This window comes from Naegleria lovaniensis (genome assembly GCF_003324165.1).
Source record: "Naegleria lovaniensis strain ATCC 30569 chromosome Unknown tig073, whole genome shotgun sequence".
Taxonomy (NCBI): Eukaryota; Heterolobosea; class Eutetramitea; order Acrasida; family Naegleriidae; genus Naegleria; species Naegleria lovaniensis.
Window position 1 is genome coordinate 30115 of NW_025407892.1, and position 14823 is coordinate 44937.

Genomic DNA, 14823 nt, shown 5'->3' on the forward strand with positions numbered 1-14823 from the left:
GCATACTTTACCGCCATTCGAGTTGATGTTAATTAATCAATGCCGCTTTACAGTGAAATGGAAAGACCTCTATCCTCAAAGAAGTCTAAAATTGAGGCGACACTGGTGCAATTACTAAACTCAATAATATCATTGGATAGAAATTGGTGATGCGAGTACAGCATAAACATTACGTGGTGGTGAAGCAACTGGAAAGGAATACCTCCGACTTGAATTGAAATTTGAAGGTATCGCTCAATGCATTCGAAAGGAACTTGGTTGAATCCAGCAAAAAGTGCAGGATTGCTTAACAGACCTCGTGCGCTCATGATTCCATCACAGCCAGTATATGAAGCTAAATCATTTGCGTCTTTCAATGAAAAAACGTCTCCATTATGCATGACAGGGATCTGTAGCGCTTGTTTCACAATTTTTGGACCATCTGGATTGACCTTTGTGTTTTTTGTTCGTTGTTTGTGAGTTCGACCGTGAACAGTGACCCAACTAGCACCAGCTTTTTCAATTTGTCTTGCTAAATCAATAGTTTTTCTAAACTCTAAGGAATCATCGTCTGGATGAATTCGAATTTTCACACCAATTGGTCGAAAAGTTCCAGATATAAACTTGTTGTTCGCTTCATGGACCATGTCAAAAATCTTTTGTGGTTGTGTCACTAAGGCTGCACCTAAATTTTCTTTCATGACATAGGGTTGAGGACAGCCACAGTTGATATCAATTCCATCACAAAAAGGTGCAATATATTGACAAGCCAAACTAAAATCTGTTGGATTATTGGCTGTAGTGGTGAAAGAGCGAGATATAATATTAAATGATGGTAATTTACACATTCAATAGTTAACAATAATTTGAAAATAATATTTCATCAATGTCAAATAAATTGATGAAAAAGTTTGTCAAATTTAAAACAACAACAAATCATACCTGCAAATTGTACCACGAGAGGTTTATCGTGAACGTGTGTTGCAAAATCTGAGTCTCTGGCCTTTTGTGATTTACTGAAACTATCGGCCATCATCATTGGTGTATACACGACGTCACAATTATACTCCAAACACAATAATCGAAACGCTAATTTTGAATAGCGAACCATCGGAGCTTGTACTTTCAAATAAGTATTATTTTGTTTGGCATCTCGAAACATTTGCATAATATCTTGATGAGGTTTCATTTCATCTATCGGAATATATTCATCTGAAGAGTGATTATTTGTGTTTAGAAGAGCATAATTCTCAGCCAAATTGAACCTCTTTTGTGGGGTTCTGGTGTGTTGTTCTGTGAGGGGAAGCATTTTTAATTAAAAATTTATTTCATCATCATGACTTCACATCATCCGAAACGAGTGTTGGAAGGCTTGAGCCAAAATCTAGACATGTTTGAGAAAATGTTTGAAAAGTATTTTGATAAAGTGTAGGTTGAATTGGATGAATCAGAAATGAAATATAATCATCATCATTTGATGTATTCAATATTATTTCAAAATTCAAATTTCCATCATCACTATAATTGACTACTTCTTATACTCACCACCAGAGAAAACTCTCTAGATGAACCCTTCTCAAAAGAGGAAGCCCTCTCCGAATTATCCAAAATACAAAAACATTTCTACACTTTGACCTCTGTCTTTGATAAATTCGATTTGAATGCCATGTTTGGATCTCTTCAAGAATGTACACCAGAAGCAGCCACCAAACGAGAAAAGGACATTGAGGAAAAGAAACAACTCCTAAAGACAATTGCCAACAACACAGCAACCGTTCAAGGATTAATTTCAAAATTTGATTTGGTGATGAAGGAGTGAATCTTTTCAATCTTCCAAATGACACTCTCAACTTTTGCACCTGTAAAACCTCTGAAGCTAGCTATCAAAGAATTGAAATCCGAACAAAAGCCTTTCTGGAGGCCCCTAGAGAATATCAGGGAGGGTGAGCCAAAGCGTAGGCAACCAGCCTATACCCAACCATTCTTGGCGACGTTGACGAACTCAAGTGTCATCACGAAAATAAACATCTCCAACCAAAAAAAATGCCTACAGCAAACAAAACGTTCTGGCAGAAGCTGAGTGATCAACACAACCACATCAGCAAGTTTCTTCACTTCAACAAAACAACACGCAAACCAGAGTAGGAAACAGAGAAAACAATTCATCGAACTGAACAAACCATCAGTGGAATTCCTAGTCGTCTATTGTTGTACATTCTGCTTTTCCGATGGCCTTCACAATTTCTTGATCGTTCCCAAACTTCGACAACAGCAAATCATACAACATAAGCACATCCACAACGGCATTATGTGCTATTCCGGGAAGAGAGTCACATACTTTTTCTCTAAAGTGGTTTTCTAATCCCTTTTTTCCAAGCAAGTTTTTTTGCATAGTAGAACAATAGTAAATTGTTGATCGGAGTTTAAGTGGTGCAATTGCAGCACTAAAGAAAGCCTTGTCCAAACCAGTTGAATGAACCAACAACATCACATCAGCAGTGTCATTCCTAGTCAAATAATTACAAATTTTAGGAATCATGTTTTGCAATGTTTCACTTTCATCCAAAATCTGAAATTTAGTTTCGTGCATTTGTAATGCAATAGAACTCCACACACCACTAGGGGATACAAATATGGAATGTAATTCATTACTAAATAATGATAACATTGCAAATTGAATTATGGAGTTGCATTTTGGAGAAAATCCTGTTGTTTCTAAATCTAGCACAAAGAAGTTCAATGGTCGTCTTGTCTCTTGATTGATACAGTGAGGCGTGGGAATTGATTTAAGAGGTGCAAAATTATATTGAATAGTCAACCTGTTTTTGAATTTTGAAATCAGGTAAGGTGGTTTGTGTTGTACAATAATATTCTCATTGTTTTTGCAACTTTGTTTCCTAAAAGCAACATCTTTTTCTAATTGAGCAGAAAATTGCAAACATTCTAATTGAGCAACTGTTGCTTCTGCTTCTTCGTCTGAAAATTGATGTTTAGCTTTCAAATGATTTGTAAAAGACCCTTTGATAATATATGGTTTTTGTTTTTTACATCCAGAAACAGGGCAGCATAAATATATACATTTAGGAGCACACACTTCAGCCCTCAACGTAGTTTTTCTTGAGTAAGTGGCTACGTTTTGATTAATAATTTGTAATTCTTTGCAAGTTTTTTTCTTGACATTTCTATCAAGTACAATTCGACCAGGAAGAGTTGGTAAAATCTTGATAACCAATTTCATACCAAAATAATGATCAGTTAATGGAATATCTGGGAGTGAGAACCCACGAACATCGTCAGTGGAATGTAATATTAAAAATATATAGAATGAAAATAGTGCGCTTTGGCAAAATTGTTTGGTTGTTGGCTTGGGAAACATTCCTCGAATTATTGAAAAGAGTAGCTCTTCATAATTTGTTGTAATGCAACTGGGTTTGAAATTTGGAAACCGAGACGCTAATGCAAGAAATCCTTCAAGTGTGTGAACACATATTTTCTTCGTTTTTTTGGGATAATTGGGTAATTTTTCGAAAATTGTTTTGCTTTCACTCAAAATATCAATTATATCCGGACTGTTATCATTAATGCAGTCATAAATATCACGAATTAATTCAAGGTAACCAGCAACACTATTTGCCTCTATAGTGCCAATTTTACGTAATTCTTGCAATACAGGTCGTTCTGTTAAATTTAGACATGATTTCAAATTCATAATATCCGTAGGATCAACTTCTTCTCTGTCGAGTAATCGATACAATGTCCTATGTTGTATCATGTAATAAATTATGGTCTGCATTGAGATTTTCTCGTGCAATATTGTTCCATTAAATAATACATTTCGTTGATTTTTGAAATTGTGAACGTAATCATTGACGAAAATGAAGTCTTTGTGTTTTTTTCTAACAATTGTTTGCACAGCATGTGCATCAATTTCTGCATCAGAACATCCACACACAATTGTTACAGATTCTTGGAGCAACTCTTTGAAATAAAGTATTTTGCTAGTGACAAATTCAAGTACGTCTGTTTCAGAACTAACTCCAAACCAACCCAGCGGTAAATGCCATGAATTATCGATGGCATTAATAGAAAATAAAATCATTTGGTCTATTAGATGTTTAACACCAAATTGTTTCACGTCTTCAACAGTGTAACAATATTTTTCACTTCCAACAATTTGATCTCCCAAAACATCAAAATGTTTAAACACTTTCATTCCATCAAACGAGATACATGTATCTTTACAAGAGTCAGGCAGTAACATGTTCTTTAGGGTAAGTGTGATGTCGGGAATCATACCATAACAACCAGCAGGTGTCCATTGTTTAACAGTATTCCAACTTGGTATAATTAGATTATATTTTAAATGATTAAAATTATTCCGTTCAATATTTTGATTGCGCTCTCCTCCCATTCTGATGAAAAATTGTTTTCCACAATAATATTTCATCACAACCCAATATCTTCTTTCAACCTCTGAATATTTGTGATGAAATGGATTCTTTGCATAATTTTGCAACTGATTGAATATAAAGGATCCAAAAAATGTCTCTAAGAATGGAGTAAAGCTTGACCTTGGAACCTTCAAAGCTTGTGTATCACGGTGTTCATTGTTCGTAATTTGTTTGTTGTTGTATTGTGTCGACAATGCTTCATTGTATGAAGTTTGAGCTTTTCTAAACACTGTTAAAAGTTTGTGTTCATCTTGGCTGACTGGTATAAATGGCACAAGTTTACACAATAACTCATACATCAATAATGGAAATGATATTAATTGCTTGGGTTGTGGTAAAATTCCTTTCAATAGCATTTCAAATATATCATGCCTATTTTCCATGATTGAAACTAGGTGTTTTTCCAATTCACTACATTGACGACACTGATTTTGAAAAATACTACAATATTTTGAACAACATGCTGATTCTAAGGTGAGTTCGTCTCGAATAACGCCAATTATGTCATAATCGCAATTATAAATTTGTTTTCCTGTTAATAATTTAGAATAATTGTTCCGATTTATACCTCTGCAAACGTATTTCAGTTCGGAATAGCACTCTTCATAACTAACATTAGTAGCTGGTGTAATATTTTCAACCATGAACGGTTGATCTTCAAAATAAACTCTTTTCTTTACTGACGGCATTATTGAAGCAGTTGAACGAATATCGGGAGCATTGTGGTTGTGTTGATCACTCAGCTTCTGCCAGAACGTTTTGTTTGCTGTAGGCATTTTTTTTGGTTGGAGATGTTTATTTTCGTGATGACACTTGAGTTCGTCAACGTCGCCAAGAATGGTTGGGTATAGGCTGGTTGCCTACGAAGCTTTTTCTATCTGGCTCACCCTCCCTGGAGAATATGAGACTTGCAAGAACACGCACGATCCATAGAGAACCATCAAATAAAAATGGCCCAAACATCAAAGTGTCTTTTTGTGTTTCTGGAAGGAGTGCTGATGAATAATCATAATTCATCGTCTTCAGAAAGTTTCTTGCTGGAACAATCCAAACATGAGGAAATGGATCGTATTTGTAGATTGGGTGGCACAACACTCATTCATACTCGGAAATTAACCCATTCCGATTTCAACAATAGTTTGATGAATACAGACACAGCTTACATGATGCAATTGTTTGATTATTATGATCCTATACAGCCCGAAGATGATGAGGAAGAGGAGTCTTGGAAAAAACACAACGAACTCCGATTAGAAAAACAAAGTTTATTTTGTAAATACAAGAAATTGAAAGTTCAAACATGGACCACCAACGCAAGTGTTTTACAAATTTTTTGTAACAGAAAGGACAAGGTGAAATTAGTTAGCGATCTATTCAGCAGCGATCAAGAGGACGCATTAGTGGAGAATGCTGCTTCAGCCATGTTAGAAAATGACATTTTGTTATTGCATGATAATGTATCGAAATTGGAAACATCTCAAAAAGTGCTAAGAATCGAACATGCGGATCAATTGATCAAGAAAATTACAGAAAAATTTTCACAGATGCAACAAACAACACCTGCCTTGAAGGTCTATCATGTGCTACTTTTTAGCTGCCCATTTAATGAGACCATGACCTCGCAGCATACAAAATCTCTTTTCAAACCATTACAAAGTTATCAACAAAAGAATGGACAAAATATTTCACACCTCGTTTTTGATGAGCCATCGATGATTTGCGTCCAATATTGTGAAGAAGAAACCAGAAGAGACAACAATGAACATCTCACAGAAAAATCATGCTTGGAAAATGCTGGAAATTCATCCATACTTGTTGATTTTATACTAGCTGAAGTAGCTTATAAGTTACGAAAGAGTCCAAAATATGGAGCATAAATATTTACAGTGTTAACACAACATGTTTTGAAAAGAACAATTCGATATTCTTGAATTTCAGCATAATGAGCAGTTTCTTATCGGGAAAGAGTGCACGACTGCGTGAGATTTGAGACACATTATTCATCTCATGAATGAGAAGGCACAGCTTACATTCTGATGACGAAAGATTTGCTCACAATACTCAGTAATTGAAGACCGTTCAACATTCACCAGCTGGGGTATACAATGAATTTGGTCCAGGATTAGATGGTTCTTTAATCATAGAACAAAGTCTTCCGCAACATCAAAAAAGCCACCGTTCGCCAAATTTGCGCTTTACACTGTCAGCCGTCATTCTCAAAAAAAATGTCATCACAGGTCATTCCACCAGCTCAAAAGGAAGAGAGTCCCATGCGTGTGGGTGTTAGGTTTCGACCCTTCCTCAAGTCAGAAGTCGAAAGCTGTGGCAGTGAAAAACCAAAGTGTTGTGCAGCTTTTCACAAAGTATGTGACTCGTGTTACATTTTTCAACAATATCTCACATCATTTTCAATAGAACGGAAAAAACATTTTGATCAAAGTAAGTTGTTATTTTCCTTCGATTTTGTTTGGAATCACCATTCTCATCATGGTCGTCATCATCGTCAACATTCGACTGGATTCAATTACAATATTGTTTTGATTTTCATTAAAAATCTTTGACATCAACCATTTTTGGCAATTGACTCAACACCATCATCAACACGACCGTAATCATCTCTGCACCATCGACACAACCCCATCAACATGCCCGCTCTTCTCTCCTTTATACCCATTTCTCAAATACATTAGCACGGAGTTTCCAATAGTGTCGAATTCACATTTGAAAGAATTTTAAAAACGACCAACACTCAGGAAGATGTCTTTGCAACGTGTGGCCATGAAATGATGCAACGAGTGTTGAAGGGTCAACATTGTACCTTGTTTTCGTTTGGTGCTTATCAAACAGGTAAAACTTTCACACTTTTCGGAAATACAACCAAAGCTTCGAATTGGGCCTCCGAGAGTGAGCCTCAAAAGTTTGATGGAATTGTTCCTCGATTTATTCGATCAATTTTTAATTATATTATGAATGAGTCGCCTGAGAATATTGAATTTTCAGTGTCGTTGAATGCTTTTGAAATTTGTGGAATGGAAAATGGAATGGATGCTTTGATGAATGATTTGTTGAAAAATTCAAATGTTGAAAGCAAGTTGGACGTGTTGGTGGAGGAGGAAACCAATGTTGTGGAAATTGTTGGACTGACGGAAGTGTTTGTGACAAGTGACGTTGAATTGTTTGAATCCGTGGCAGGTGCTTTGGCGAAACGATCCAAAAGTAAGTGACTTGTAAATTTATTCAAATTTAACACATGGTCCTTGTCTTCAATATATTTCACGTTGATTATTGAATTGGATAAATACACCTTCTAATCGTTCACACACTTCACACAGAACATAGTTCGGCCTTCTTTGAAATTAAATTTGTACAACACGACACTCAAACTAATTTAACCAAAGAAAGTCGATTTACTGTCATTGATTTAGATGCAGAAAGACCTTCCGATCCACATCGTACCATTCGTCAAAACGGTTGTAAAGTATTCCAAGATGTTGCTGAAGCTCTCTATTCCGAATCGGATGAATACGATTACTTCTCAACTACTCTCAAATGTTTACTCTTTTCCAGAGTTTTTGTGAACACGGCGAGTTTTGCATTTGTGACCTTGTCACCCATGACCAATGTTGTGGAAGAACAAACTATTCCATTCTTGCAATTGGCTTCCAAGATTAATGAACTTTCGAGTGATGTCACTGTGAATTATATTCAGGAACAAGAATTGTTGACGGAAGAGGAAATTTCACAACAAGAACTGGTACCACAACAACAAGCTCAACAAACCATTTCACAACCAGAAATTCAAGAAATTCCAAAAACTCAGCCAGTCATTGAAGAACAACCACTATCATCCTCAACAATTCAAGAAAAACCTCAAACAGTGGTGGTAGAAGATGAAAAAATTCCTTCTGTTCAAGAAACGGCTCCAAAAGAAGAGTCTCATCCTCAACCATCCACTCTGAAAGAAGCAACACCCAAAGAATTGAACCAATCATTAGAAACTTCAAATACTGGTACAATCAAGGCATCTTCTCAAACTAGTAGTGAGAAGATTAAAGAAATTCCTCAACCACAAGTTGTCATCACTCCTTCCGTGAGCGTTGTGGATGTGAAAACGTCTGACGATTATCAAAAATTAATGAATGAGGAATTACTCTTGGTTCCTTCATTAGAAAGTAAAATTTCATCTCTGAAAGAACAGTTAGAACATGAAGAAGAGAAAACGGCACAACTCGAAAGAAAGATTCTCAAACACGAGACACAATCCAAGGAAACCAAAAAGCAATTGAAAGAAAGTCAATCATTGTTAGAGCAAGCTCAAAAAGAAAGAGATCGATTTGAAAAACAATTTAAGGAATCTCAAGAAGAATTGCAACAGTTGAAGGAGAAGTTGATCAATGAAGAATCGAACAGGGATGAACTTGCTGAAAAATTAGCAGAATTTGAAAAGAATAATCAACTTGGCAAAAACATTGAAGAAGATTACAAGTCACAAATTCAAAAACTTCAAAAGGAAGTTCAAGAATTGAAAGAAAGTTCTAAAAAAGCCAAACCATCGGTATCCACTCCTCTCGATAAAAAATCAGAAGAAATCGAACAGGAAACTATTTCACACTTGAAAGCTCAATTCGAAGAATTGAAATCCATCAATGCAGAACTCTCTTCCAAATTAGATCAAGTTGAAAAGAAGAACATTGAACTCGAAGAAGAATTAGTCGAAGCAGAGAAAAAAGCTCTCGAAGCGGACGATCCTTCTCATCAACTCATTGAAAAGTTAAAATCCAAAAACAAGCTCTTATTGGAACAACTCAATGCTGCTAAAAGAGAAAATTTGAAAGCACGTGAAAAGACCTCTGAAACTTCAATGAAAACACTCGAAGTGAAAATTTCAGAATTTCAACAATTGGTGTCACAATTTAGTAGTGGCTCACCTTCCATAGAACAAACAGTCATCAAATCAACCACTGCTACAGATTCACAACAAGCTTCATCCAATGCAGAAGAAGATGATCTTTCATTGAATCCACAAGAAAAGTTGAACATGCAAAAATTGAAAGAAAAAGTTACTGACCTCACCAACAAACTCAGTGCAGCTCGAAAGAAGTCAACAGAAATGGAAATTGCAAGAATGAAATGGCAAGAAGGTGAAAAAACATTTAAACAAAAAATTACTCATCTCGAAAATGAAATGGAAGAATTACGACAAAAATTTGTATCCAAAGAAAATTCACTCAAAGAAGAAATTGACCAACTTCATATGGAAATTAACACACTCAAAGAAAATGAACAAAAACTTCGAAATGAAACTAGAAAACTCGAAAAGGAAAAGAAGGATCTCGAACAAACCATCAAGACTGAAAATGCCAATCGTAAAAAGAGTGTCATGGTGTTACAACAAGTGCATGAAAGTAATAATGGAATTTTACGAAATGAACTCGTTCAAGCGAAAGAAAAAATTGAAATGTTAGAACGTGAATTGAAGAAACAAGGAATTTTATTTAACACTGGCTCTGCATTGATGAGATCTCAATCCATTTCACCTACTCAATCCAATGATACCTTGAATAGTACCAATAATGAAACTGCAGTGGTCACACCTCCTAAAACAGTGAATGAAAATTCAGAGAAAAAAGACAAAATACCAAAACAGCAAAATATGAATTCAAAAAGAATTTCAGTAAGAATTAACAAGAATACAATGCAACAAGTTCGTTCTGAATTGGAATCAAATCGTACACAACAACAACAGCAGTTGAAGAGTCCATCCAAGAGTCCAGCAAAGAGTCCAGCACTTTCAACCTCTTCATTGGATTCCATGGAAGATGTCAAACATGTGGTCGATGAAGATGACGAGGAATATGACGCTGCTGAGCCCACAAATTCTGCCGCTTCAGACTATAATCCACAACTGACTGAAGGCACCATTTCCGAAAATGTAAAACCCAAATTCGACAAGAATGGAAATCTTTACAAGAAGGGACCCAAAATTAACATTTTCAAAAAGAGATTTTTCAAAATTGATGGACATCACTTGTATTATTTCCATGATGCCAAAGATCTCTCGAAACCTTTAGGTGTTATTGATTTACGAGTGGCTCTTTCAGAAATTGCTCCAGAAAAATCGAGTAATAAGAGAAGATTTGTATTCAAAGTGGAAATACCGGGAAAGATTTATTACATGTCGGCTCCATCCAAGGAAGATCGAGATGAATGGGTTGTTTCTTTGCAACAATTGATTCAAAAACTCAAAGATGAAAATTCTTTTTAACTAGTAAAGACTCCACAGAAACGATAATATTTCGTCGCAAGTAATAGTCTGTCCACCATAATTAAACTCTAAAAACAACAACTACTCTTGCACTTGCCTGTGCCATCTCTTTATCGTACCTTTCTTTCTTTCTTTGTTCTTCATTTTGATGAGTCAGTCCTGGTGTAATGTACATGAATTCAATGAAGGGCAAATGATTGGTTCGCTTGCTTGTTGAGAAGTATAGTATTTTAAATATTAACATGACGTTTATGTTAAATTCAAGAAAAGCTTATGTTTGTTTTCCTCATCCTTCAAACGTTCTTAGATGTCCTCCGTTGGATGCATGTCTTCAAACTATCCTCCTCTCAAAGAAACGACTACATGAAATTCCAATTCCTTCTGATCATCAGGAGGAGAGTAATTCAACAGCAAATCACTCACATGATAATCTCCTTCCCACACTCGATGATTGAACACCACTCTCAGCATGCAATTTAATGTCTCATCATCCAATGAATTTCCTTGATGTTGAGCCCATGCTCGTTTAATTTCCATGATCGAGGTGGAATCGGAAATGGTGATTGGAAATTTGCCAGTCACAGTTTTAATGATGGCATTCCTTGTGGGTGCTTGGAAAGATGGTTCTTTGTGCTTCGTGATGGTGTTAGTAGTGGTTGATGATGAAGGGGAGTGCTGAGTCATGACAGATTGTTTGTTATTTTCTTGTTAACAGTGGAAATGAAGGCAAAATTGCGTCATTGGATGACTTGAACGTTTATTCAATTTCCAAGTTTACAAATGAGTTGTTCAATTTCAAATAGAACAAGATGATATTGTCGAAATACATGATATGAACTCAAAACATAAACTGTTCATCATATAGTTCTTTCACAATGTTATGACTTATAATGAATAACTGAATGGTTTTTGGGAATCTTTCTTATTGGAATACTTGTTTTTAAGATTTTCGAAATACTCGTTCAAATAACCATCGTCGTAATTATAGGTCAGCATGTGAGGCTTGTTTAAGTATTCACTCAGCATTGATTGAGCCCGCTCCTGAATCGTCTTATAGTCTGGTCTGTTTGATTTAATTCTATTACACAATCCAGTAGTAACAAATTGCTGCAACTGATCTGAAAAAAGAATTTTGTCCTTCATAACGTATCGTGTACCTTCAATAACTTTTACAATAGTTCGACCAAGAGCATAGATATCTGTTTTGGGAGATGGGTCTTCGTGCCATGGAGTTTTATAGCCTTCTGTCCCAATGGCACATCTGCCTTCAGTAATTGTTAATTCTCCACGAGCAAGTCCTAAATCTGCCAAAACTACTTTGAATTCATCTTGCTTGAAGTTTTCAACCAAAATGTTATGCACTTTTACATCCCTATGGAGAACTTGACCACACTCTTCATATAAATACATTAACGCCTGGCTGATCTGAATGAGTACACGGTAAATCATGGTTTCTGTAATGGGATATTTACCTAAATGGTGTTGGTAAATCTTCATTTCCAAAAAAAGTCTACCATCAATTTCTTCGCAACTGTAGCATTCTGCAATATGGGCATGTTTAAAGGTTTTGGTAGACCTGCCAGTTGAGATTCTTTGCTTTTGGTTGCAATGGACACAACTTTCACGGCCGTTTCTTCATTACCAACCCAAGTAACTTTGAACACACTGCCTTGTCCTCCTTTACTCAAGAATGCTACTCTGGCTATGGTTCTTTTAATCTTTGCTGCAAACACTTCAAGATGACTGTTATAAAGTTCCAGTGAAACTATTTGGTTAGAATCGGTATCGCTCTTCTTTTTTTTACTTTGGTCCCAATCTTCAGGTTCTGTTTCGTCATTGTCTTCACTGGTTCTCTTTTTTGAATGTTGATTAGAAGGAACACGATGGAACCTGTTCGAAGAAGAAGCAGATCGGTTATGTTCTGGTTCTCTTTCAGTGGACCCATCGCACGATAAGTCAAGACGACCATGAGACAGGCTATTGGGTGATGTTTTGTTTTTGCCAGAGGATGATGAGTGTTGTCTTGACATTTTTTTCTTGATCAAGTGTCAAATTCGAACATCGTTCGAGAACTCGTCAAGTAAAAAAAATGGAAAATCGATGGCAAAACATGTATTCATCTGGACAGCCTCAAGAACGTGATTACTCAAGCCATTCTACGTACAACACTTCTCATGCTTTCAATAACCAGCCAGGACTGAACCATACGGCTTCTCATTCTACTTACAATAACTCTCGTCGGGTCTCTTCGAATAATTTGAGTGATCAAGGCTTTCCACCCACCATAGGATCCTCCAATTCTTCGAATTACATACACAGCAACCCACAAACGATGATCTATAATCGTCATCGAGAACCGTCTACCATCACTCGTATGAGCAATATTGATCATACAAACAATCCACATGATCCATTGATCGTACACGGTTATCAAGGTCAGGAAGAAATGAACACTTCTCCAAGTCGTAGCCCACAAAATTCGTACCGAAACACGATGGACAATGGGCAGCCTCCAAAGGTTGCCGTTGTTGCCAATACCGTCAGACAACATATTTCCGCTAATCAAGCCAGCAATAATCACGTTGGAAATCCAAGACGAAACGATTCGAACGGATCTTTACCCTCAATTCCTTCTCAGTTTTACCGAGGTGGTAACTCTCAAAGAAACGAACAAGATATCATTGAGAGTTATCTGGAATATCTCACGACCAAGTACAAGACTCCTGATAACATTGTACGATTGGAATACATGGATAAAGGTGCCTTTGGTAAGGTGTTTAAAGTACGAATTGAACAACCAGGAGAGGAACCTTTGGAGTTTGCTGTGAAGATGATTCAAAAAAACTCGGGAAATAATTATGTGAAGGAAAAGATTCCATTGCAGCTTAACCATGATAACATTATTACGATTTATGACGTGTTTGAAACAAGAATTGGAAATGATGAAGTACTTGGTCTAAAGATGAAACTCTACTTGGGCACTTTGAACGACAGGTATGGGACAGATAGGAATATGCCTCAAATTATTGCTGTTCAAGTACTTTGCCAAATGGGAAACGCTATTTGCATTGTCCACCAACATTCTCTTCTTCATCATGATATTTCTGGAAATAACGTTTTAATTGAAGAGTTTGATGCCCGTTCTCAGCAAATTAAAGTTGTGCTTGCAGATTTCTCTTTATGTAGGGAGGTTGATTCGGTGAGAGAAGGAACCGTAGAAACCATGGCACCTGAGGTTGACAAACCGTATGTGAATGACATTTATAGTTTAGGACAAATGATTTCGAATTTGACAGTTAATTCACACCTTAGCAGACCCATGAGAGAGTATTTAAGCCTAATGACCAGTAATGATGTGTTAAAACGTCCTTCCGCTGAAACCATTGAGCAAGATGTTACAGAAAGAGTGTTGTCACCTGGACCAGATTTACAAATTGTTGAAAGTTTCTACAAAACACTCAGAGCCGAGCGACTGGAGGAGGGTTTGAATAACCTGAAAAAAGAAATGAAGCAAAGAGCAACAGAAATTAATGAACAACGAACAGCTGTTGTGAAAGAAAGAGAAATAGCGGGACAAACACTCGTGACAATTGCTAAATTTTTATTCGCCGTTCCTGCTACCTTACTGTTCACAGTTCCAGAATACTATTTGATCGTGATATTGATACTGATGCTTGTTGGATGGAATTATTGGCGTCTATTTAAACAACAAAACCAAATATTGAAAGAATTGGAAAAGGTTAAGCTAGAACAGAATGTTAGCGAGAACAGTAAGATTTCTTTTATTTTGAGAGATTTAGACAAGGCAGTTGGTGATTATGTTCATTCAATAAGGTCCCAAACAGACGCAAGTCCAAGAAATCAATTCGAAAGATTTTGGTTTGTTATGGAATGAAATTCGTTCGATGTTACCAATCACAGTATTGCAAATGCAATGATTAAACACACAAATCTTAACAAACGACTCTGCACTCTTCCTAGATCATTTTGAATTCTCCAACCATGTTGTTCTTTTGGTGTTGTCATGACATTGTTTATTTTTGTGATTGGCACTTATTTTCCAATTCGATTCATAAAGTGAATTGCAAAGTACATTAAGATAAATTTTATACAAGTTTAAGGGTTACA

General features: G+C 36.2%; 8 protein-coding genes across 8 annotated transcripts; 4 read left to right on the plus strand and 4 right to left on the minus strand.

The window, feature by feature from the left end:
* Positions 1-47: 47 nt before the first annotated feature.
* On the minus strand, positions 48-1288 carry C9374_013642 (uncharacterized protein; the record flags this gene model as incomplete). Its single annotated transcript, XM_044689541.1, has 2 exons — positions 48-775; positions 922-1288. 2 exons carry the CDS (start codon positions 1286-1288, stop codon positions 48-50), a joined length of 1095 nt encoding a protein of 364 aa, XP_044541862.1.
* A 93-nt stretch (positions 1289-1381) lies between these two features.
* On the plus strand, positions 1382-1798 carry C9374_013643 (uncharacterized protein; the record flags this gene model as incomplete). The annotated part of the gene is made up of 2 exons (XM_044689542.1): positions 1382-1407; positions 1531-1798. 2 exons carry the CDS (start codon positions 1382-1384, stop codon positions 1796-1798), a joined length of 294 nt encoding a protein of 97 aa, XP_044541863.1.
* A 375-nt stretch (positions 1799-2173) lies between these two features.
* On the minus strand, positions 2174-5206 carry C9374_013644 (uncharacterized protein; the record flags this gene model as incomplete). The annotated part of the gene is made up of 1 exon (XM_044689543.1): positions 2174-5206. One exon carries the CDS (start codon positions 5204-5206, stop codon positions 2174-2176), a length of 3033 nt encoding a protein of 1010 aa, XP_044541864.1.
* A 174-nt stretch (positions 5207-5380) lies between these two features.
* Positions 5381-6307, plus strand: C9374_013645 (uncharacterized protein; the record flags this gene model as incomplete). Its single annotated transcript, XM_044689544.1, has 1 exon — positions 5381-6307. One exon carries the CDS (start codon positions 5381-5383, stop codon positions 6305-6307), a length of 927 nt encoding a protein of 308 aa, XP_044541865.1.
* Positions 6308-6655: 348 nt separating this feature from the next.
* C9374_013646 (uncharacterized protein) lies at positions 6656-10695 on the plus strand (the record flags this gene model as incomplete). The annotated part of the gene is made up of 4 exons (XM_044689545.1): positions 6656-6793; positions 6846-6869; positions 7121-7646; positions 7763-10695. 4 exons carry the CDS (start codon positions 6656-6658, stop codon positions 10693-10695), a joined length of 3621 nt encoding a protein of 1206 aa, XP_044541866.1.
* A 336-nt stretch (positions 10696-11031) lies between these two features.
* Positions 11032-11379, minus strand: C9374_013647 (uncharacterized protein; the record flags this gene model as incomplete). Its single annotated transcript, XM_044689546.1, has 1 exon — positions 11032-11379. The coding sequence occupies one exon, from the start codon at positions 11377-11379 to the stop codon at positions 11032-11034; it is 348 nt and encodes a 115-aa protein (XP_044541867.1).
* A 201-nt stretch (positions 11380-11580) lies between these two features.
* On the minus strand, positions 11581-12725 carry C9374_013648 (uncharacterized protein; the record flags this gene model as incomplete). The annotated part of the gene is made up of 2 exons (XM_044689548.1): positions 11581-12236; positions 12338-12725. The coding sequence occupies 2 exons, from the start codon at positions 12723-12725 to the stop codon at positions 11581-11583; spliced, it is 1044 nt and encodes a 347-aa protein (XP_044541868.1).
* Positions 12726-12784: 59 nt separating this feature from the next.
* Positions 12785-14590, plus strand: C9374_013649 (uncharacterized protein; the record flags this gene model as incomplete). The annotated part of the gene is made up of 1 exon (XM_044689549.1): positions 12785-14590. The coding sequence occupies one exon, from the start codon at positions 12785-12787 to the stop codon at positions 14588-14590; it is 1806 nt and encodes a 601-aa protein (XP_044541869.1).
* Positions 14591-14823: the final 233 nt, after the last annotated feature.